General features: G+C 43.5%; 1 protein-coding gene across 2 annotated transcripts in view; it reads right to left on the reverse strand.

Moving 5' to 3' along the window:
- LOC125462212 (neuronal-specific septin-3-like) overlaps nucleotides 1–25456 on the reverse strand; it is a 411217-nt gene that overhangs the window by 357283 nt on the left and 28478 nt on the right. Inside the window, exon 1 of one of the 2 annotated variants that reach the window (XM_048551945.2) lies at nucleotides 17185–17450. The exons of the other annotated variant lie outside the window; for it this stretch is intronic. Within the exon in view, the coding sequence (XP_048407902.2) occupies nucleotides 17185–17239 (55 nt within the window). The 5' untranslated portion in view covers nucleotides 17240–17450. Of the gene's footprint in view, nucleotides 1–17184; nucleotides 17451–25456 lie in introns of those variants that run through there. 2 annotated transcript variants of the gene reach the window in all.

Raw genomic sequence — 25456 nt, forward strand, 5'->3', positions numbered from 1 at the left:
GTCTAATGATCACTGAAACCATTTTTGGAAAAATGGTTCATTTATGCCCTCACAACAACCCTTCTAACAAATGGTTCACTGGAACCAAAATGTTAACTCTGCTTTCTCTGCACAGATGTTGGCAGACCTGCTGAGTTTTTCCAGTAATTTGTTTCTCCACCCACCCCTCCCCCTGATTTCCAGCTTCTACAGCTCTTTGGTTTTTTAAAACTCTATCATCCATATCTGACTTGGGCTTTAAGTGAATCCAGATCTACATCAGTGTGGTTGACTGCCCTCTGAGGCACTTAGGTACGGCCTTCCAGAGTGAAGTGTTGTTTCTGACCAAGTGTTGGGAACTAGCAGTAGCCAAACTTTAGGAATACATACCAAAAGCATCATTGGCTATGGACCAAGCGCAGGTAGAATTGGATTAGTGTTGTTTGGTGGTTGGTCAGCATAGGCATGATGGGCCGAAGGACCTGTTTCTGTGTCATATGATTCTATGATTCTATACTGGGAGGGCACAATAAATCTTGGGAAAACTGTCACAGAGGCACAAGGAGAAAGGTTATTTTCTAAGGCCTTTCGGCCATTGTCCAATGAGGGACTGGAAACTGTTGGATTCCCATCAAGCTGATAAGGACGTAAATAGGAAAGGTTTGGAGGGATATGGGCCAGGAGCAGGCAGATGGGAATAGTTTAGTTTGGGATTATGTTCGACGTGGACTGGTTGGACCAAAGGGTCAGTTTCCGTGCTGTATGACTTTACGAAAGTGAAGAGTATTGAACCTGTATCAGGGCACCGCAGAATGGAACATGGCATAGAGAGAGAAGCTTTCTATTGCATTCCACCGATAGGTGATGCCCCTATCCAATGCATGAAACAAATGGTGGGCCTTGCCATTGACACCTACATCCCTTGAAAAGGTTAACAGCAAACATAAATCTGTTTTGTTTCATTTGTACCAATATACTGCAGAAGAAACAACTTATTCTCACTTTATATTTTCCCCTCAACTTTGTCTGGATATTAAAATGAGATGCATGAAAGCAATTTGAATACATTTAAGAAATCCACTTTTAATTCAAACACAGTTGTGTTCCATGGTGCCTTTGATTCCACTGTAAGAACTAAAGTTAAAAATTCACCACGAGCTCTAGATGTCAACTGGAGCCATCCAGTGAAACGGATTCCTCGCAAGACATCCACATCAACGTCAGTGTTTGTGTTGTTACCCCAGGCTGTTCCCAAGCCAGCTGCTAATTTTACTTCTTTCTTGTTACTGAGGTACTTATTGCGTTTTAGCTGCAGTCTATCCTCTAGCAAATGGAGGTAGTCAGGGTCTCACAGGAGGACCCCTGTAAATACAAACATTTGTTAAATAAACCATTGAAAACGGAAAGGCATGCCCCTAATGAGTAAACACCATGAATACTTACTCTTCATTTAATGAGAGCTCAAAAGCTTGTCCAGAAACTACACACGCCCTTTCTCCCCCACCCACTGGGAGGGCAGGAATGCCAAGTTATCCTGGAAGGCGATAGTCAACATCCCCAAAGTTGCTTTATTAATTACCCCTGCAAACACTCATAACAGGCAGACAGAGGGGTGTGTTTTAAATGTTTAGCATCTTTTTGATGGGAGCCAAGTATGAGGAATCTCACTGCAGGCATGAGGTCTGATAAGGATTTCATGCCTTGTTTACATTATGGTTTTTCAATTGGGAAGCTTTAGATGAAGCATACCTGCAACGAACATGCCTTACAAGCTCGAAATGTGCCAGAGCTGCAGCGTCATAAATATTGATGGGAGGAAACTATTCACCTCCATGAGTCTGTTTGGCCATTTCGTGGGATCACACCTTATCTGTCTCTTAACTCCAATGACTTCCCTTGGTTTTGTAACCCAAATACATTTACTTTTGCAGTAAACACAGGGTCTGCCTTCTTTCTTAAATGGATTTAAGAAGGTATTATTTTGTAGAAGAGTGGTAGAGTTATCGCCAATGTCCTGTCCAATATTCTTTGCTCAACCGACATCTCAGAAACAGATAATCTGACCATTATCCTATTGGTCTTTGTGGGAGCTTTCTGGTTGCTACATTCCGTATATTGCAGCACTGAATACACTTTGAAAAAGTGACTTGTTGACTGGTACATATGGTGGTCAAAAAAGGGGTTACATAAATGCAATTCACTTCTTTTCTGGCATTAGAGATTATCTATTTCCATTAGTTGCTCAGTCCGGGACAAAGAGCAGAATCTAAAGAGTTAAAGCCAGGCCCATCAGGAGTATGTGGAGGAAACCCTTCCTCACACAGAGGCTAGTGGGAAGTTCACAGAATTGTTATGGTGTAGAAGGAAACCATTCAGCCCAGTGGGCCTGTACTAGCTGTTCAATGATCATTATGACCAAGTGCCATTCGCCTGCCTTTTCCTACCAGAAATCTCAGGAGTGGGACCTGATAGGCTTCAAACCTGACTGCCTTGTCTGTCCATTGTATGAGAAATTGTGCCCGGGCTGAAAAAGTCCCCTTTGTAACCTTAAAAGTCCAGTTATAAATGACTCAATTGTCCCAAGACAGATGGGGCATGTGATATCACCTCTGTGTAAAATTGCAATAGGATTGTTGCCAGGTGGGTAGGCTCTAGGAATGGCACCAGGGCATTATACAAAATTTTACACCCTGCCAACTCATCTCTGGAGTGGCACAAAACTCAGCTCTCTGGTCACATTACTAGAACTGCCAGTTTGAGCAGTTTCCCTTCTTTATTCTTAGGATTTGTAAGTGTACTTTGCAGTGTTTCAGCTTGAACATTATGCAACTTGCAATAAAATCCAACTGATCTCCATGCAACATTTTCCACTCAAGTGCTTCAATGTGACTGCCATAATAGTCATATTTACAACATACATTCCATGCTGGATACTCAGTCCAACTTGGAAGTTGGTGAAATGCAATAAAAATAAGCTTCTCTCTCTATGCCATGTTCCAGTCTGAGGTGCCCTGATACAGGTTCAATACTCTTCACGTTCGTAGAGTCAGACAGCACAGAAACAGACCCTTGGGTCCAACTAGTCCATGTTGAACATAATCCCAAACTAAACTAGACCTATCTGCCTGCTCTTGGTCCACATCTGTCCAAATCTTTCCTATTTACATCCTTGTCATCAACCCGATGGGTTTCCAACAGTTTCCAGTCCCTCATTGGACAATGGCCAAAAGGCCTTAGAAAGTTAACTCTTCCCATTGTGCCTCTGTGGCAGTTTCCCCAAGATTTATTGTGCTCTTCAGCGTAGAAACATATGACACAGAAACAGGTCCTTTGGCCCAGCATGTCTATGCTGACCAACCATCAAACAACACTAATCCGATTCATCTGCATTTGGTCCATAGCCGATGATGCTTTTGGTATGTATTCCTGAAGCTTGGCTACTGCTAGTCTGCAACACTTGGTCAGAAACAACACTTCACTCTGGAAGGCCAGCAGGTCTCAGGCAAACACAGTGTCTTTCACCAAGTTGATAGTCATCTATCCCCAGCTGATTCCCTTCCCAGTGTGCATCCCCAAGAACAGCCTGCCTATATCACCAAGTTTCTTGGGTTGAACCTCGATCAAAAATGTTGGCATCTCCCTTCCAAACTTCTTGGAAGGATATATTCCATAGGAAGGTTACCAGTAGCCCATTTCCCACAACAGCCCCGTCAAGCGCAACTTGCAGACTGGGTTAAACTCTGTACGTAGGAGAGGTCTTTCTGATCACCAGCCTACCTCCTTCTTCGTGCTTGCATGGATATTCTGGGCAATGACACACTGGGCCAAATGATATTAAATCGGGCGAGTATGGGGCTTTGTCTGTTCTCATCTTGCCCACTAGATGGAGAACTAGAATGAGCAAACTGTTCAAAGCAGTGTGCGAAAGCTGTAGTTCATCCTATCTGGCACATTACTGTCTACAGCACAGGTTTGAAAGGTTGGTAGAAATTGACAGACCAGAAGCTCCAAAATGGCCCTTAATTTTCCGTTTCAAGAGAGCTCAATGGTGAATATCTAATTGTGAATGGTGGTGGACAATTAAACAACTGGAGGAGGAGACTTCACAAATATCCCCATCCTTAACGATGCCCAGCACATTAGTTCAAGAGATAAGGCTGTAACCTTCATAGCAATCTTCAGCCAGAAGTGCTGAATGGATGATCCATCTCAGCCTCCTCCAAATGGTCCCCAGCATTATAGGTACCAGTCTCCAGCCAATCCAATTCACAACACAAAATATCAAGAAACAGTTGGAAACACCAAAGGCTATGGGCCCTGGCAACATTCTGGCAATAGTACTGAAGACTTGTGCTCCGGAGCTTGCTGCTCCTCTAGCCAAGCTGTTCCAATACAGTTACAACACTGGCATCTACCTGACAATTTGGAAAATTGTCCAAATATGTCCTGTACACCAAAAGAAAGACAAATCCAGCCCAGCCAATTATTGTCCTGTCAGACTATTTGCAATCATTAGTAAAGTGATAGAACGTGTCACCAACAGTGGCATCCAGGGGCCTTAGCAAAACTAGAATCAATGGGTATCAGGGGCAAACTCTCCTGTGGTTAGAAACATACCTGGCACATAGGAAGATGGTTGTGATTGTTGGAGGTCAGTCACCTCAGCTCCAGGACATCTCTGAAGGAGCTCCTTCAGGTAGAATCCTAGACTCAACCATTTTTAGCTGCTTCAGTGATCTTCCCTCCATCATAAGATCAGAAGTGGGGATGCTTTCCAATGATTGCACAATGTTCAGCACCATTTGTGACTCCTCAGATACTGAAGCAGTCCATGTCCAAATGCAACAAGATCTGGACAATATCCAGGCTTGGGATGACAAGTGGCAAGTACCATTCACACCATACAAAAGCCAGGCTATGACCGTCACCAACAAGACACAATCTTAACATCATCCCTTGACATTCAATGGTGCTACCATGACTAAACACCCTCACGTCAACTAACAATGTCCTGGGTGCCAGCACTGACCAGGAACTGAATCAGTCTTGCGATGTAAACACAGTGGATACAAGAGCAGGTCAAAGGCTAGAAATACTGCAGTGAGCAACTCACCTAATTTCCCAAAACCTGTCCACCGTCTTTAAAGGCACAAGTCAAGATGGTGCAGCTCCAACAACACTCAAGAAGTTTGACACCACTGAAAACAAAAAAGCCCGCTTAATTAGTGCCACATCATCCATAAGCATCCATTCCGTCCATCACTGATGTTCGGTGGCAGCTGTGAGTTCTATCAACAAGAAGCATTGCAGAAATTCAGAGGTCCTCAGACAGCACCTTCCAAACCTATGCCCACTTCCATCTGGAAGGACAATGGCAGTGGATATTTGGGAACACCGCCACCTGCAAGTTGCCTTCCAAGCCACTCACCATCCTGACTTGGAAATATATCGCTGTTCCTTCACTGTCGCTGGGTCAAAATCCTGGAATTCCCTCCCTCATGGCATTGTGGGCCAACCCACAGCAGGTGGACCGCAGCAGTTCAAGAAGGCAGCTCACCACCACCTTCTCAAGGGCAACTAGGGATGGACGATAAATACTGACCCACACAGTGACCCCCACATCCCACAAATGAATTAAAAAAAATTAATTTGAACATTGCAACCTGAGTTGAGCCCAGATGAACTTTTTTTAAAAAAACAGTTGTTGTGTATTTGCTCACAACCTAAAAGACAATATGACTGCCCAGAAAGCCTCTATGATTTTCATTAGATCTGTTTTTCCTTTATTCATTCACAGGGTGAGGAGTGTTGCTGGCTTGGCGGCATTTATTGACCATCCCAAATTGTCCAGAGGGCAGTTAAGAATCAGCCACATTGCTGAGGGTCTGGAGTCACATGTAGGCCAACCCAGGAAAGGATAGCAGTTCCCTTCCCTATTGGACGCTAGTGAACCAGCTGGGTTTTCCCAACAACAATTGACAATGGATCTACAATCATTATTAGATTCCTCATTCCAGATATTTATTGAATTCAAATTCCACCATGGTGGGATTTGAACCCAGGCCCCCAGAACATTATCTGGGTCTCTGGATTAACAGACCAGCGATAATACCACTAGGTCATCACCTCCCCAACAAAGAGGATTTCTGGCTAGTCACTGAGGATTCCTGGGAATGGGAGGAGGGATGGATACATTCTTTGTATGGCAGCTTGAAAAACATTAAGTCATGGGGATTTTGATGACTATGATGTCAATTTGGAAAAGTCCAGAGGATCAACAAAAAACAGCTCATTCCAGGGAGCTGCTGCAGCTTTGTGGTTGTGTCAGTCCAAAAGAAACAGAGCATAGGAGCAACTTTCTGGACCGAATATCTTTCCCAAAATCTTCAAGCACGTACAATCAACACTCCTAAATCAATGAAGATTATTGCACATTCTTAAAATGGAGAAACAATGAGCTTTTCCATTCTATGAGAAACTTTGACCTCAAATGATTTACTTACTGAAGTATCACTTTCAATCTGTTGGAAGTCAGGGAGTGTAATCATGCCTTTGATAAAAAGCACTGCAGCACTTTGTCATTAGATGGAGATTTAAATTGTTTCAGACAACAAGAAACAATGGTAGTTTTATCTATAAATTTTTGTTGCAGTCTTTACAGAAAGAAATGATTCAGACACCATCAATTTTCCCCTCAGCAAACCTGAAATTTCTAGGAAATTACTCTAATTTTTACACAACAGCTGAAAAATCTGAAGACTCAGACATGGAGTGGAGAAAGCATACTGATGGTTAAACTATATTTTTCAAATTTGTTTTTGTGTTGATTGGCACAATCAATCAATTTACAGCCTGTAATACTGCAAAATAAATGATAATCAAATAATTTTATAAAGAAAAATCCTGCACTTACACAGCCCACAGATGCTGCCAGACTTTCCCCTGGAGCATCAGAGGCTGAGAGGTAAACTTACGGAGGTTTATAAAATCATAAGGGGCACCGATAGGGCGAATAGACAGGGTCTTTATCCCACGCTAGGCAAGTCCAAAACTAGTGGGAATAGGTTTAAAGTGAGAGGGGAAGTATTTAAGAGGGACCTGAGGGGTAACTTTTTCGCACAGAGGGTGGTGTGTGTATGGATCAAGCTGCCAGAGGAAGTGGGGGAGGCTGGTACAATTACAACTGGATATATGAATAGGAAGGGTTTTGAGGGATATGGGCCAAATGATGGCCAATTAGGATGTCTATGAGAAGAGTTGGACTGAAGGGTCTGTTTCCATGCTGCATGGCTCAATGACTGAATTTCTCCAGAAATTCTGGTTTTGGTTTCATATTTCTAGCACCTGCATATCCTTGTTTCATTTTAGGCATCATAAAGTGCTTCACAGCCAGCGGAACACTTTTTAAAAAAATGTGATCTGAATTATAATGTAGGAAACACAATCATCAAGGTGCTCAAAACCTCCACCAAGAGTAACATGCACTGACAGACATAGCTTCTTAAAACAAATGGGATTACCCAATGAAGACAGCGATAAGGATCATCGGTTGGTGGAATTCACTTACCCAAAGAGCAGCTGAGGCAAAGTTGCTAAATAATTTTCAAGCTGACTTAGATAGATTTCTGATTGACAAGGAATGAAGGAGAACAGGAGAGGATAGGAAAGCAGCAATGATCATGTCAAAAGGCAGAGCTAATGGACCTGCTCTCACTTCTAATCCATACGTTCATTGAACAATTTAGGGGAGGCAATGGCTTAGTGCTATAATGTCTGGACTGTGAATGCAGAGGCCCAGAAAGTGTTCTGGGGATCCAGGTTCAAATCCTGCCACGGCAGATGGTGGAATCTGCATTCAATAAAAATCTAGAATCAAGAGTCTAAGGATGACCATGAGTTGATTGTTGGGAAAAACCGATTTGGTTCACTAATGTCCTTTAGGGAAGGAAACTGCCATCCTTAACTAGTCTGTCCTACATGTAACTCCAGACCCACAGCAAAGTTGGTTGACTCTAAACTGCCCTCTGGGCATGAAGGAATACTGGTCGAAGCAGTGACAGCCACATCCCCTGAACAAATAATTTTAAAAATTAGCTAAAAGTCTATTTGCGGGTAGACCACTTGGAATAACTGCAACTCTTCTTCAGAACAATACCATGGAATCTTTTAGTGATAATGGGAACTGCAGATGCTGGAGAATCCAAGATAACAAAGTGTGGAGCTGGATGAACACAGCAGGCCAAGCAGCATCTCAGGAGCACAAAAGCTGACGTTTCGGGCCTAGACCCTTCATCAGAGAGGGGGATGGGGAGAGGAAACTGGAATAAATAGGGAGAGAGGGGGAGGTGGACCGAAGATGGAGAGAAAACAAGATAGGTAGAGAGGAGAGTATAGGTGGGGAGGTAGGGAGGGGATAGGTCAGTCCAGGGAAGATGGGCAGGTCAAGGAGGCGGGATGAGGCGGTAGGTAGGAAATGGAGGTGCGGCTTGGGGTGGGAGGAAGGGATGGGTGAGAGGAAGAACAGGTTAGGGAGGCAGAGACAGGCTGGGCTGGTTTTGGGATGCAGTGGGGGGAGGGGAAGAGCTGGGCTGGTTTTGGGATGCAGTGGGGGAAGGGGAGATTTTGAAGCTGGTGAAGTCCATGTTGATACCATTGGGCTGCAGGGTTCCCAAGCGGAATATGAGTTGCTGTTCCTGCAACCTTCGGTTGGCATCATTGTGGCACTGCAGGAGGCCCATGATGGACATGTCGTCTGAGGAATGGGAGGGGGAGTTGAAATGGTTCGCGACTGGGAGGTGCAGTTATTTGTTGCGAACCAAGCGGAGGTGTTCTGCAAAGCGGTCCCCAAGCCTCCACTTGGTTTCCCCAATGTAGAGGGAGCCACACTGGGTGCAATGGATACAATATACCACATTGGCAGATGTGCAGGTGAACATCTGTTTGATATTGAAGGTCATCTTGGAACCTGGGATGGGGGTGAGGGAGGAGGTGTGGGGGCAAGTGTAGCACTTCCTGCGGTTGCAGGGGAAGGTGCCGGGTGTGGTGGGGTTGGAGGGCAGTGTGGAGCGGACAAGGGAGTCATGGAGAGAGTGGTCTCTCCGGAAGGCAGACAAGGATGGGGATGGAAAAATGGCTTGGGTGGTGGGGCCGGATTCTTTTACATCCACTCAAACAGGCTGCAGTTCAGCCTTTCATTTGACAGACAGCACAGCATTCCTTCAGCACTACACAGGGCAGTCAACAATCAACTTTCTGTTCAATCTCAGGAGTGGGACTTGAATCCAGAACCCAGTGTATCAGCATGAGCATGTTCGGGAGCAAGTGAATGCACAATCAACACAGCCACACTAATTGGTTAAATACGCTCCATCTAGGGTGAGGGAGGAGTTAGTCCAACTACATGAGCTCCTGTTTGGGATCAATCAGCGTTAGTTCTCTGCTGCAGTCGACAAGTTAATAGCTTTTGTTGAATTATCCTTATTGAGGGAGAGTGTATCTTCTACTGAAACTGATCTGAAACACATTCACTTCCAGAGTGTCAAAAATTGAGCCCACGTGTCTCTGTTCACTATCTTGGGACATGAAACCTGTTTGCATTGTAATTCCACCACTCTTCATAATCCATTAGATGACTAGCCTAGTCTTATGCGCACTTTTTCCTCTGGAAGAAAAATGTAATGGAATGTGTCTTGGGAGAATCAGTATTTTGCGCTGAATATACTTTTCACTCTTCCACTCCACTAGTAAATGTTTATCTACATATTATCATCCCTACCAGTTGCAGCAACATAAATCGAAGTTCATTAGTTAACAGTATCTCCTTCTTGAGCTTTCTGCCTGAAGAAGGGTCCAACTCAGACCGCTGCCATCTCCACCACAGGTAGGGTAAAGAGTTGACCCCCAAAACCACCCCAGCCAGAGCAGATGGTTCTCATCTGGTTCACACCAGTCATCCGGTGGACTGAGCAGTGGGCTGTTACCCAGGGAGTTTGAGTTGCTATAATAGTTGTAGATCGTGACAGTTGAGGCTCCAATTTTCTTTCCATCTCATGGCTGACCACGAGACTCTTCCTTCCTGCCATTGGTAGACCTTGGAAGGACTGACAAACTGCTGGTTGTGTTATGAACACAGCTTCCTTGTCTATCTAGTCCTGGGATGGCACTTGAACAGAAGAGTTTCTGGCTCAGAGGCAGCAATACGGTCCCAAAGGTGGCTCAGTGGCAAGCACTGCGGTCTCACAGCACCAGGATCCAGGTTCAAATCCAGCTTCAGGTGCTTGTCAGTGTGGAGTGAGGAGTTTCCCTGTGTCTGCCTGGGTTTCCTCCAGGCACCCTGGTTTCATAGAATCCCTATAGTGCGGAAGGAGGCCATTTGGCTCAGTGTGTTTGTATCAACTTTCCAAAAGAGCATCCCAATCAGACCAATTCCCAGAACCCCACATTCACCATGGCTGTTCCACCTAGACTACACATCCCTGGGGACTCCTGTGGCCAATCGACCTAACCTGCAAATCTTTGGACTATGAGAGGTTTTGTAGTGCAGGCTGAATGGATTAGCTATGGAAATAAGGTGTGGGAGGATGGGTGCTAGGTCGGGGGAAAGGGGAAAATGTTCTTCAGCTGGTCGTTGAAGACTCAAATGGGCCAAATGGCTTCTTTCCGCAATGTGGGAATTCTATGGCATTGCTACCCACTGCACCACAAGCAGTTGCTTGGTGTAAAATTGACTTGCATTTGTGTGGCACCTCAAGTAACCTGAGAATACTCAACAAGCATTTACAGTCAATAAAGTGTGAGTGTTGCATGGCAAAACAAAAAATGCAGCAGTCAATTGTAAGCTTTTGCAATCAAAGAGCAAAGCTTGGGCAAGTTCCTTCTGAGTTGTGTGGCTACAAAGACACTCAGTGGTCCCGTGCACACCAATTGGTGTGGTCGATGGAACAATTCATTAGCTTCCAGTTTTGCAAGTTGCTGCCAGGCAAGGACCTCAGAAGTCTGCACACTGAAAAATATAAATTAGAGGCAGTATTGGTCCTGACGATTATCATCAAACAGAAACTGAACTGGACTAGCCGTGTAAGCAGAGTGGTTGCAAGAGCAGGTCAGAGGCTAGGAGCAAGTAACTCACCTCCTGGCTCCCCAAAGCTTGACAAACATCTACAAGGCACAAGTCAGGAGTGTGATGGAATACTCCCCACTTGCCTGGATGAGTGCAGCTCCAACAATACAAGAAGCTTGACACCATCCAGGACAAAGCAGCCGCTTGATTGGCTCTGCATCCACAAATATTCACTCCCTCTGACATTGATGTTCAGTAGCTGAGTGTATCATCTACAGGAAGCACTGCAAAGATTCACTAAGGATACTTAAACAGTACCTTCCAAACCAATGACCGCTTCATCTAGAAGGCCAAGGGCAGTAGGTACATAGAACAATACAGCGCAGAACAGGCCCTTCGGCCCTCGATGTTGCGCTGGCCTGTGAACTAATCTAAGCCCCTCCCCCTACACTATCCCATCGTCATCCATATGCTTACCCAAGGACTGTTTAAATGCCCCTAATGTGGCTGAGTTAACTACATTGGCAGGCAGGGTGTTCCACGCCCTTACCACTCTCTGAGTAAAGAACCTGCCTCTGACATCTGTCTTAAATCTATCACCCCTCAATTTGTAGCTATGCCCCCTCGTACAAGCTGACGTCATCATCCTCGGAAAAAGGCTCTCACTGTCCACCCTATCTAATCCTCTGATCATCTTGTATGTTTCTATTAAACCCCCTCTTAGCCTCCTTCTCTCCAATGAGAACAGGCCCAAGTCCCTCAGTCTTTCTTCATAAGGCCTTCGCTCCAGACCAGGCAACATCCTGGTAAATCTCCTCTGTACCTTTCCCAATGCTTCCACATCCTTCCTATAATGGGGCGACCAGAACTGCACGCAATATTCCAAATGAGGCTGCACTAGCGTTTTGTACAGTTGCAGCATGACATCACAGCTCCAGAACTCAATCCCTCTACCAATAAAACCTAACACACCACAAGCCTTCTTAACAGCACTATCAACCTGGGTGGCAACTTTCAGGGAACTATGTTCATGGACACCAAGATCCCTCTGCACATCCACACTACCAAGAATCTTTCCATTGACCCTGTATTCTGCCTTCCTATTATTCTTCCCAAAGTGAATCACCTCACATTTATCCGCATTGAACTCCATTTGCCACCTTTCAGCCCAATTCTGCAGTTTATCCAAGTCTCCCTGCAACCTGCAACATTCTTCCACACTGTTCACCACTCCATTGACTTTAGTGTCATCTGCAAACGTACTAATCCACCCACCAATGCCTGCGCCCAAGTCATTTATAAAAATGACAAACAGCAGTGGTCCCAAAACAGATCCTTGAGGCACACCACTAGTAACCGGACTCCAGGCTGAATATTTTCCATCAACCACCACTCGTTGCCTTCTTACAGAAAGCCAGTTTCTAATCCAAACTGCTAAATCTCCCTCAATCCCATGCCTACGTATTTTCTCCAATAGCCTACCATGTGGAACCTTATCAAAGGCTTTACTGAAGTCCATGTACACTATGTCAACTGCCCTACCCTCATCCACATGCTTGGTCACCTTCTCAAAAAACTCAATGAGGTCTGTGAGACACAACCTGCCCTTGACGAATCCATGTTGACTATCTCCAATCAAATTGTTGCTTGCTAGATGATTATAAATCCTCTCACTTATAATCCTCTCCAAAACTTTTCCTACAACAGACGTAAGGCTCACAGGTCTATAATTACCTGGGTCATCTCTACTGCTCTTCTTGAACAAGGGCACAACATTTGCAATCCTCCAGTCCTCTGGTATTAAACTAGTAGACAATGAGGACTCAAACATCAAGGCCAAAGGCTCCGCCACCTCCTCCCTAATTTCCCAGAGAATCCTCAGAAAGATCACATCCAGCCCAGGGGATTTATCTACCTTCACACCTTCTAGAATTGATAACACCTCCTCCTTACTAACCTCAATCCTTTCAATTCTAGTAGCCCGTAAGTCAGTCTTCTCCTCTACAATATTCTCCTTCTCCTGAGTGAAAACAAATGAGAAATATTCATTTAGCACCTCTCCGATCTCCACAGGGTCCACACACATCTTCCTACTTCTGTCTTTGACTGGTCCTATTCCTACCCTAGTCATCCTCTTGTTTCTCACATACCTATAGAAAGCTTTAGGGTTCTCCTTTATTCTACCTGCTAATGTCTGCTCATGTCCCCTTTTTGCTCTTAACACTCTCTTTAAATCCTTCCTAGCTAATCTGTAATTCTCCAGTGCGTCACCTGAGCCATCTTGTCTCATCGTCACATAAGCCTCCCTCTTCCGCTTAACAAGAGATACAATTTCTTTAGTAGACCACGGTTCCCTTATCACTTCCTCCCTGCCTGACAGGGACATACCTGTCAAGGACACGCAATATCTGTTCCTTAAACCAGCTCCACATTTCAATTGTACCCATCCCCTGCATTTTGCCACCCCATTCTATGCTTCCTAAGTCTTGCCTAATCACATTATAATTGCCCTTCCCCCATCTATAACTCTTGCCCTGTGGCATGTTCCTATCCCTTTCCATCGCTAAACTAAACGTAACCGAATTATGGTCACTGTCTCCAAAGTGCTCACCTACCATGGGTACACCACCACTTGGAGGTTTCTCTCTATCACCATCCTGACATGAAAATATATTGCCATTCCTTCGTTGTCACGAGGTCAGAATTCTGGAAATCCCTCACTAATGGGAATTGTCAGTCTAACAGCGCCAAATGGACTGCAGTGGTTCAAAAAGGCAACTCACCAGCATCTTCTCAAGGGCAACTAAGAATGGGCAATAAAGAAGACACACACCTCATGAATGAATTGAAAAACAAATAGAAAGTTAAGCTGTTTTGAAATGATTTTGATAAATATTGCTCAGGTGGCAATCTCCCTTACGAGTCTTCAAAAAAAGTATCATGTGGTCTGTTACATCCAGCTGGTGATTAAACCAGGCTTTGGTTTAAAATCTCCTTCCAAAAAGAAAAGGAAGCAAATATTCTACTGCACAACAAGTGAAAACTAAGAGTAACTACTTAGAAAACAAAGGGTCGAACAGCTGTTAGCACAATGGCTTTGACAATTCTTTTATCCCTCATTCTTACAACGTGGAATTTCTTGCAACAAGTGATGCTATTTCATCCACTGACTTTCTCCCTTCCTCTTTTGAAGGCACTGGGGTACAAGTTAAAGGTGTGAGCAAGTCATCCAAGTTACATTCAGGCTGAATATTTGTCACATGTTTAATTGTTGGGAGCATTTGAGCAGAGTATGATTGGATTATTAACAGTCTTGAGGATTGTGGGGACGGTGCTGGGAAATGATGTCCTGACCTACCAAATAGCACAGGAGCTTCCAGTGTCCAAATGCCTAACTCTTGCCTCCCATAATGCAATATATTGATGTTGAGCTAGATTACAGTATCCAGCAGGAGGCACTAAAGAGCATTCAGGAAGGAAACAGATGTTATACAGCAGTCAGACAGTTATCCAGACTGAATTCATTGCCACAGAAAGCTATGGGGTCCAAGTCAGTGAGTGCCTTTAAGACAGAGATGTATAAGTTTTTGATTGGTAAGGGGGTCAAGGTTTACAGGGAGAAGGCAGGAGAATGAGGCTGAAAAACATATCAGCCATGATCGAACGGTGGAGCAGGCTTGATGGGCCAAATGGCTTAATTCTGTTCCTATATCTGATGGTTTCATGGGGTTTAGTTGATTCGCTGTGGACTGGGCTCAGGCCTGGAGTTTTGAATTCTACGTGTAGTATATTTACTCAGTCAGTGGATGAGCCCAGTACCCTCCAATAGTTTTCAATTAGCCTTCTGACATCAGAACTGGTTACACCCATGGGCTGTTTCAGTCTTTCAGTGCAGTTTTACAAAAGTATACAGGACACATTCTTCCTTCTATATTGATTCAAAAGACAAGGCATTTATGGCAAGATCCATTCTTACAGCTTTGAGTGTAGCTTACTCTTAGTAAAGAAATTAGAAATGTAAGCTTGTCAGAGTATATAAAACACAAAATGTTTCAGAAAATGTTAAAGACAGGATTATTTAGATCTAATCTCAGTACAAATAGAAAATAAGTGTAAATCAATTTCAGAACGTACACCAGGAAAATTCGTGCTCAATAGGGAGAGCAATGTTTGAAACAGTTGACCTTAAAGCACGGTGGTTATTGGCGATACAATCAGACATTACAGCATGAGAGCCACAGTCATTACGGCCGTTCAGCCCATCGATTATGTGCCAGCCTATCTGTACTAATGCCACTTTCCAGCACTTGACCCATAGTCTTGAATGTTATGACATTTCAAGCGCTCATCCACACAGTTTTTAGAAAAGGTTGCGACGTTTCCCACCTTTACAACCGTGTCAGGCAGTGCCATCCAGATTCACCCTCCAGCTGAAACATTGTTTCCTCAAATCCTTTCCTAACCTCTTATCCTTCACCTTAACACGATGCTCTCTGGTCTTTGACCCTTGAACTAAAGGGAACAGCTGTTACTTAGCCACACTGTGCACGCCCCTCATCATCTCAACACGACGAGAGTGCATAAGTAAAGAACGGAAGACTTGCATTCATCTAGCGCCTTTCATTACCACAAACGATGCAGTACACTTTCGAAGTGTAGTCACCTCTCATACTTCCAACCGGGTCAGAAGTCGAGGGCAAAGCTGCTCACGCCTCACTGGATGTGGGCAGAGCGAAGGGACATCTTCATTTCCTCGGTGTTCACTGGACCCTTCCCTCCTACACTGTATCCTTCTGAACTGTTGCATGCCAGAGAGTGGGGATAAACAGCTTTGAAACTATCAGGTACCCACCCCTGATGGGAGCAGGCTTTACTCTGCCTAAGTGCAGGATACATTCATCGATTTCTGACTGGGACATCAATGGTCCTGGATAATGCGATACGACCGGGAAGCAAACGGTTTCACTGCGCTTATTTCAGATTTGGTGCGTCAAGAGTTAATCAGAACAGGATGAACTGTCCAAAAGATGGATCTCAAACATCTGAAGCTGCTTTAACCATCCACATAAATTACTACATACCTGCGTTAGATACAAGATGCAAATAAGCAGCGGAAAATTCGCATGCGACACACAACTCCACATCAGCAGCTGAATTTATTAAGTAGGGTACATCAGTCAAATAGACTGCATCAATTTTCTCTCATGTTTAAGTTAGTGCAAAACTTCTGCCTTCCAGAGAGCGTCCGGACGAACGAATTTAATTCAACGGGTCTCTCTCTCTCTCTCTCTCTCACACACACACACACACACTTTCTAAAACGACGCCCGAGTCGAATCCACCTGTGGGAGATACTGAAATTATCCACTGCCAGGAATGATCTGCCACACATTACTGTTTGAAGATTTCACGACAATAAACAACTTGAAGGGAAGCGATAACATCGTTCTTTACTTTGTTCGCAAGTGTGTGGTCAAAGCTATAGTGTCGCCCCGTTCCTTTGAACGTTTGCAATTTTCACTGAACTTTTTCCCAGATCAGAGCTGGGCAGGGAACAGTGTTCCACAGCCCCACAGCTTAATGTGAGCCTCACAAAATATTTTTTTTAAAAGCCAGACCACAGGGCTTTAGATTTGAAAAGCATCGGAGAACCAAATTCAAACAACTAGAGTTGTATATCATTACTTTCAGCCAGACCTGGTGAATGTGGAAGTTAGGCAAGTTTGAGAGCGAGAGTGGGTAGGGGTTAGAATGCAGGAACCTAGCTGCTTGCTATGTAGGGAGTGTTTAGGATAGCATCAAATTACACCTCTCTACCTGCTCACTCCTTCTCCACATCTCCGCGCTAGAAAACATTCCTGCACTCCAGGCTAAGATAAACGTGACACTAATTGGTTTCACAGAGACTAGAAAAGATTAGAAAATGCAATGAAAGTTAAATGAGCAACTTCCTTTCATTTTTGGTTCTCTGCTACAGCATTTCACACAAGGGGGAAAATGCCAGTCATCAAACGAAAAGCTTCACTTACTGAAAAATTTGTTACCCCCCCTTTTATGACTTAATTAATCACAAGCCGAAAAAGAATGAGTTCCAAACACTGTTTTCAGCTAACCACAGGCACAATGGCCCACATTGTGATACAGACCTTCAAAATCAGACAGAATCCCCTCTAAGTGGTCATTCACAGAGAGCTCGGACATCCTGCACGTTATCCCCAGCAGACGAGTTGTCAAGAAGGGTCCAGCGATACTTAAATAAAACGGCAAGAGGAACTCTAAAGTCTGCAAACAGCTGAGCTGGTCGCTTGTGCCTTTGTAGATCTGAAGGTTCTCCCTCCCACTGGAAGCACAGCACAAGTGCCTGTGTCCCTCCTAAGACTCCACATATGCCAAATGCTTTCGGCTGCATGCAAGGCACAGCTCCCAGATGGAAAAAAAACACACGAAGCAAATGGTCTGTCCCTCCCCACAAGTTCGGGTGAAAGCCCAGCCCCATGAGCACATTGGCTGGATCATATTCGCGCTTCAGCTACCTCCAGTTGTCAAGGTTTAGCTCAGATGACAGGGAGGGGGAAGGGCTGGGCGGGGGGAGAAATCTCCAACTTTAAACACATGACCCACATGAAACTTCAAATGTTCGAAGTAACACGGGGGGATCAGAAGCAAACCGTCACATAAACACACATTCTCCTCCACCCACAATCATTGCGAGATAACTACAGAATCAAGGTTTCAAGAAACAAAAAACAAATACTTCAAATAAAACTATAATGGACCGAATAACGTATCAAATACATTGAAAATCACACAACGAACAAGCTGCTGGGTGCGTGCTATCTTGTTGGGGAGCAGAAGGGAGAGTGGAGACTAGCATAAAATATGTGATACTAAAGCTGGACGTCCACATTCCAACATCAATAAACATGAGATAACAAGGTGTGGAGCTGGATGAACACAGCCGGCCAGGCAGCATCGGAGAACCAGGAAAGCTGACATTCGGCTCTGGACCCTTCTTCTGATGCTGCCTGGCCTGCTGTGATCATCTAGCTCCACACCTTGTTATCTCAGACTATCTTACAGACTTGTTCCCACTATCTTTCAATAAACATGATGTTGTCAAAGATTTTGCAGTAAGCCCCATTCTCTGACCCTGCAAAAAACCTTATACCTTAATCTCAAAACTCTCATCCTTGTTTTCAAATCCTTCCACAACCTCCCCATCTCCTCTAGACCTACAACCCTCAGATTTATCTGTAATACTGCCCAGCTTCCCTGACTTTCAACCACTCCTGTTCCACTGGTGGCTGTGTTCTTAGCTTCCTAGACTCTAAGCTCAAGTGCACCTCCCTACACCTCTTTGCCTCTTGTCCTTCTGATTTGATTTGATTTTTTACTGTCACATGTATCCAGGTACAGTGAAAAGTTTTGTTTTGCATGCAGTACAGGAAGATCATTCCACATAAAGATCATAGCGTGATTGAACAAAGTGAGCAATAAAAAGTAACAGTTGTAAAGAAGGTGCACAGAAAGCAGGATCAGCGTTAGACTTGAAACCTAATCCCTCCTTGACCAAGCTTTTGGTTATCTGCCCTAATATCTGAAAATGGTTTGCCAGTTTTTGTGTCACACCTGCAGGATCTTTGATTACATTAAAGACATTAAATAAATCATGATTCTGTATAAATTACTGCCTGCAACCTTCACAGGAAAACAAGTTCATCTGTCTGCTTTTGGAACATTTGCTAAGGCATTTATTCTGAACAGCAGTAATAAGAATGCCATAAAATATGCTTGCTTTTTAATATCACTGCTCTGCTGTGAGTTTTGAGGCAGAATGAGACTATAAACTGACTTCTAATGGCAGCCAATTTAATTAATTCTTTTTTTGAGAATAATTTAGTGGATTTGCTCATTTGAGCCATTTCCGACTCTTGAACAGGCCAATTGTGAATCAGGCCCCAAAACATTGTACCAGCTTTGATTGTCTATTTATTTTCATATGTGTGGGGCACACATTGTTTTCCTGCTTGTGATGGCCAACAATTGTTAAATGCTATAGTGACTGAAGTGATGGGAATGGATTCATCACACCCACCCAGTACCCCACTCTTCATGACATTTACTTATTCCCACTCTTCTGGATAATTATCTCCTGTATAATACTCTGTGTGTATTGGACAGAATGTAACCTCCTCCATCCCCAATCCTGGCATATTTGAAAACAGGGCATGCTAGAAAAATGCAGCACAAGGGCTATCTGCAACCCATCTCTGATAGCTGCCCTCCCACTGAACCGCCTCTCATTTTATGGGGCTCCTGTGGACGTGCCAGGTGGTCTGATTAGCTTTGAGCCTACCGTGGCTTCTGAAAGCCAATAAATCTCCAAGTGCCCCATTCCTCGTGGTCCACTATTTTACTCCTGATGGGGGTTCCATGGTAATTGGGTGGCTCCCAGATTCTATTGTGTTAATGATTCTTAATGGTCTCTTCAGTATAGTAGACAACTGAGAGAGAAGAGTCTTGAAATCAAAATTTGTATGAGACAGAACTGTCTTTGGAATTACTGATGAGTCTTTGTCAGATTTACTACAGTGCAAAGAAGATCTGACTTTGGAGAAAGCTATTCAAATTGTGCTGGGAGCAGAATACAGGAAGAAACACAGCATGATCCTGAAAGGAGAAGGAAAACCTTACCAAAGAACACAATGGAATCAGTGATTGTAAAAATCAGAAAAACACACATGACGAGCAACGGAAAGAATAGACCAAATAGACCTAACTGACCCAAGAGTCAGTGACAGCACAGTGGAACAAGGAAGACTCATAGGCACCAGCGAATAAAAAGGAATGCTATATCTGATGTGTAAAAGTAAGATAAAGAAAGAGAGTATCAATAAAGTCAAATGGTTATGTATGCAATGTGCTTAATACTGTAGAACCACTGGCATTTGAAGATATCCAGTGTATTCCTAGGGGAAATTAATGATGCAAGCAATTTGAGTTTGACAGAACCTTTTCATGTCAGTAGAAATTTCATTATTTTTTAAGCTTTACATAGGGATGGGTGTCAATGTTTCATCAGATCATGTATCCCAAGTGTAACAACAGAAGATACAGCCTGCAGGTGTGAAACTATGAAGTCCTGGTGGATCACTGTCAAGATTAAGGGTACATTATCAGCAGTGCTGCAACACAAAGAGTGTAAGATATGAAAGAGAGTGAATGCACTTCATCATCAAGAAAGGTCATTCCTGTGATGCACACGTTCCAAACTTAACATTCTTGAAGTAGCAGAAGGAGTTTGCTGAATTAGAATGGCTAGTGAACAGGTCAAGAAAGACCAAGTTATGCTAAGTCTGTCCACAGCCATACCAGTCAGAGAACAGGTGGCCCAGGAACAAACAGTCAGCAGAAGACTTTATTGGGTTTCCTACACTTAGAAGAACTCAAAAAGAAGAAAAATAAATCTACTGAAGTTGCTAAATATGGCATTAGAAATACATTACATATGGCTGAGTAGAACCTGTCACCTGCAAGCCAAAATACACTCCAGCAAATTCGACAGGAGCAAAAGACTGACCAAATATGGACTGCTATTCAATGGTATTATATTGAAGGACAGCCAGACCTGAAATCCAGTGAATTGGTTGAGAACACATATATTGAGCAAAAATAGCATTTCACAACCATCAGACGACTCTCCAGTTATTGAAAGAAGACTGGTGTTTCCAGCTTCTCTTTTGGGAAGTGGTCATGGAGCACGGACACTCAGCAGTCACTAATCAGGGCTCAGATGGCAATGCAGTATCCAGAAATCTCAAGAGGAACTGGAGGTCACTAACTCATTGTGAAACCTGTGATGAGACGACAGATTTCCCAAAGTGGGCTTTGGGGTGCTGGGTCACAAACTGAAATTTTGCATTCGGATGATCTGATGGCCAGAATGGCCACTGCAGGTCTCTGATCGCTGTTCCCCCCACTTTAACAAGTACTCACTTTCAGAGTTCCCCAACCCACTGCGTAAGAAACTACAGAGTCATGAACACAGCCCAGTCCATCATACAAGCCAACCTTCCATCCATTAACTTCACCTACACCTCTTGCTGCCTCAGGACGCAGCCAACATCGTTAGAGACCCCTCCCAGCCTGGTTACAATCTCTTCCAATCATTTCTGTCAGGCAGAAGATACGAAAGCATAAACACATACACCAAAAGATTCAAAAACAGCTTCTTCCTCGCTGTTTTTAGACTTCTGAATGGACCTCTCAAATTTTAAACTTAATGCTGACCTCAATCTTTGTACACCTTCTCTGCAGCTGTAACATTGTATTCCTCGCTCTGTTCTATTACCTCAAACCACTTTGTATGGTATGGCCTGCCTGTACTGCATGCAAGATAAAACTTTGATACATGTGACAGTAATGAATGAAATCAAATCAAAATCCTCTGTCATTGCATGAAAGGAAATGATTCCGAGAGGGTTAATGTTAGAGACTGCATTAGGCTCCACACAAACTGAAGATGTTATACAGTCTTAGGCAGTGAAAAGTAGAGCCTAGCTCAAGATCCTAATGGCATGAGACATCATCTTTAACTCCTGATAATCTTAATAATTATGCCTAAAGAGCTGACATAACTTGTACCTATCATTATCAAGTAATAAAAATATGTCTTGTTGATAAGACCTGTTCCCCTTCTTGTTAAGACCACTGAGTGGCTCATCCTTGACCACTGTAAACCAGTCAGCACAAAGACTCTTTATGCCAAGAATTGGTGACATCAGTCTATCCCACCCATTAGCTGGCTGTCACTGGTGCTTCAGCATACGCAACTTCAGTGAAGAGTCACAACAATTTTCCAAACCTCAAAATGGGGTGACTGTGAAAAAATGTTGGGAAACTTGGTGATACAGGACTCCGAGGAATGGGAAACAGTGTTATCAATGTGAAAGCGAATTGAGATAATAGAAACGTTTGCAAGAAGATGCTGACAAAGACAAGAAAAAGAATGAGCAGTACTATCCACTGGAGCAAATCAATTCATCTCCAATGGTTTCAGAGATAGTAGGAACTGTCGATGCTGGAGAATCTGAGATAACAAGGTGTGGAGCAGGAAGAACACTGCAGGCCAAGCAGCATCAGAGGAGGAGGAAAGCTGGTGTTTCGGGTCTAGACCCTTCTTCAGAAATGGGGGAGGGGAAGGGCATTGTGGGTAGCATGCTTGGACCAGGCTGCTAGGGGTCTGGTGACACAACCTCCTCTGCTGCTTCTCAGGGAAGAGAAAGAAAAACAAACAGCCTCCGTGGGCTATCCTGCCCATCAGGATCTCCAGGTTCTTGTTCAAGAATCATGGCACCACCTGCCCTTTCTCTGACAGGCTCATATTCTGCCTGTCACTGGGAAAGGCATCTTCAGAATGCCAGTGCTCAACAAAGCTTTAAGGACAGCGCTGGCTCCAGGGATGCTGGTCTCTCAGCAGGTATTACAGTGAATTCCAAGTCTAGCATTGGTAAGATTAGAATAGAATTAGATGACAGAGAGACCGCAGGAGAAAGAGCAAGAAATCTGCCTGGGCCTTATGGGCCCACCTGCAAAAAGCTTGATATTAGTTAACACTTTGCCAACAACAGCATTTGGTTGTAGTACAAAAAAAACAGAGATTGCTGGAAACGCTCAATAGGTCTGACTGCATCTGTGGAGAGAAATCAGGGTTAACATTTTGGGTCCACTGATTCTTTATGGTTCATATGAATCAGCCCATCATTTCTCCTTTTTGTATAGAGTGAGCATTTTGATACAAGATCAAGATAAAAAAAGTTACAAAAATTGAGATGACAATACATACACATATTCTTTATTCATTCTCTTTGTGCTTTATGCTCAAATTTGATTTCCGCCTGTCAATTTCCACAAACCAGTCTTCAGCTCAAGACAGCCCCAGCTCAGCTTCTGTTTTTGCACATGTGCTTACTTCATTACCATGCTTTAAGCTTGCTTCTGCCATTGTACAAGACCAAAATCTGGGCATGCTGATTTCTTCTCTCAGCTGGCCAGTCTTCATCGGGGTAAATGGAAGAGGTTTCGATGTGCTCAAGGAAACGCCAGAAAATCAAATACTTGTGAATGTCAGTGCAATAATAAAATGTGAATAAAGAATAAAGCCGGCTTCGCTTGCTTGTCTTTAAATTAAACAACTATTGCTGCCAATGTAGAGGTGAGCCAATTGGCACTCACCATTACTTATATACCAATGGCACAATTAGTCCATGGGAAGACAGATGCACTATTAAATGCAGGGATTGAGACATTGCTTTCAGGCCAGTCTCCACCACAAACTCTTTTGTAGCTGCTGATTTAATCTCTCTCCCTGGCAACTGTCTTAGTCTAAACCAGACAGTTTGCAAATCTGGCACTCCAAAATGAGGTTTTGCCTACATATCCATACCGTGATGGAGATCACCTATTTCTATCTCTATAATGTCACCTGGATGTTCTTCCCACCTCTGCTATTTTCCTGTGGAAACCCTCTTCTGGGCTATGGTTGCCTCTAGATTTAACTATTCCAATATATTTCTATGCATGCCAAATTTTTGTTTCGCAATGTTCCTGTGAAGCATCTTGGGTGCTATTTAAATACATGTTATTGCTGTCTGAACATAGGAATTGGCTGTTCATTGGCAACTCTAGATAACCACGTTAGTGACCTGTATCATTCTGCTGTTAATTTTGTGAGAATAGGGCCTCACTGTTTCAATGCAATAAGCATATCTTACAGGTACAGAGCAGTGTGAAAAAAATGTGCCAAAGAACGTTGAGTAATTTCAAATCAAAATCACATTTAAAGCATTAACTACTGCTAGATAATCTCTTTGGCACCGACAATTATTGCAAGCATGGATTTTCATTCCTTCAGATCTTAGTTAGTTGGTCAAGATTTTATTCTTTTTTAATATTTTTAATGTTTTGTTTGTCTCACTTTTATAGAGTCATAAAGCTGTACAGCATGGAAACAGACCCTACAGTCCAACCTGTCCACACTGACGAGATAACCCAAATGAATCTTGTCCCATTTCCCAGCACTTGGCTCATATCACTGTAAACTCTTCCTATTCGCACACCCATCCCGATGCCTTTTAAATGTTGGAATTGCATCAGCCTCTACCACTTCCTCTGGCAGCTGATTACATACATGCACCACCCAATGAGCAAAGAAGTTGCTCCTTAGGTCTCTTTTAAATCTTTCCTCTCTCACCTTAAACCTGTGCCCTCTAGTTTAGGACTCCCCTCCCCTGGAGAAAAGACCTTGGCTATTCACTCTATCCATACCCCTCATGATTTTATAAACCTCTATAAAATCACTCCTCAGCCTTGTACACGCCATGCAAAATAGCCCCAGCCTATTGAGCTTCCCCCTAAAGCACAAAACCCTCAACTCTGGTAACATATTTTTCTCTTTTCTTGTCTGATTCTTAAATCAGTCCTTCTCCTCCTGTATCTGATTTGACATTGATTTCACCAATGCCAAATTTACACTTCCTTTACAGAACTCCAACTGTTGATTTCACAACTCTTCAATCTAACTAAGGACCTGTTTCTAATGTTGTATGACTCCGTGACTCTATGACTATAATTGCTTAGGATCTAAACCATTGTCTTCCCTTTATCTCAGCTCCTGGACTGTTATCTCACACTTTCAATACAAAATAATATGGGCAAAGCTGAATCCAACCAATAGCGGACAATAGGAAATTCCCAGCTGTGGGAAATTTTGGGCAAATGTTAATTTCCTAACAGTAGGTTTTATTCTACTCAGCACCATGATGGCTGCTATTCCATTTTAATGTTTAGATGTTTTTCAAACTTAACTCACACATGGATACAAGGTTAGTGTTATCATCATTGTGTACTCTCTCGACTGACTATGCTCAGTTGCTGGGAGACCCAGCAAATAGGACTGGTTTGAGATGATAGACCCCTTAAAGATCAGAACCCATGCATTTTTAACCATACAGGCTGGCATTTATGTATAAGAAAATGGAAGCAGAAAAAAGGAGTTTCAGAGAGTGTGGCAGAGAGGAGCATCAAAAGGATCGGAGGAAGATTGCACAACACCTGAGAATAGAAAAGATAAAGGAGGAAGCAATGCAAGGACCTCTGTACTTAATGATAAGGTCCTGGGAGTGTTGCTGAACAGAGATCTTGCAGTGCAAGTTCATAACTCCTTGAAAGTGGAGTTGCAGGTAGATAGGATAGTGAAGAAGGTGATTGATACGATTGCCTTTATTGGTCAGTGCATTGAATATTGGAGTTGGGAGGTCATGTTGCAGCTGTACAGGACATTGCTTGGGTCGCTTTTGGAATACCGTGTGCAATTTTTGTCCCACTGCCATAGGAAGGATGTTGTGAAACTTGAAAGGG

The sequence above is a fragment of the Stegostoma tigrinum genome, chromosome 23 (assembly GCF_030684315.1).
Source record: "Stegostoma tigrinum isolate sSteTig4 chromosome 23, sSteTig4.hap1, whole genome shotgun sequence".
NCBI classification, from domain to species: Eukaryota; Metazoa; Chordata; class Chondrichthyes; order Orectolobiformes; family Stegostomatidae; genus Stegostoma; species Stegostoma tigrinum.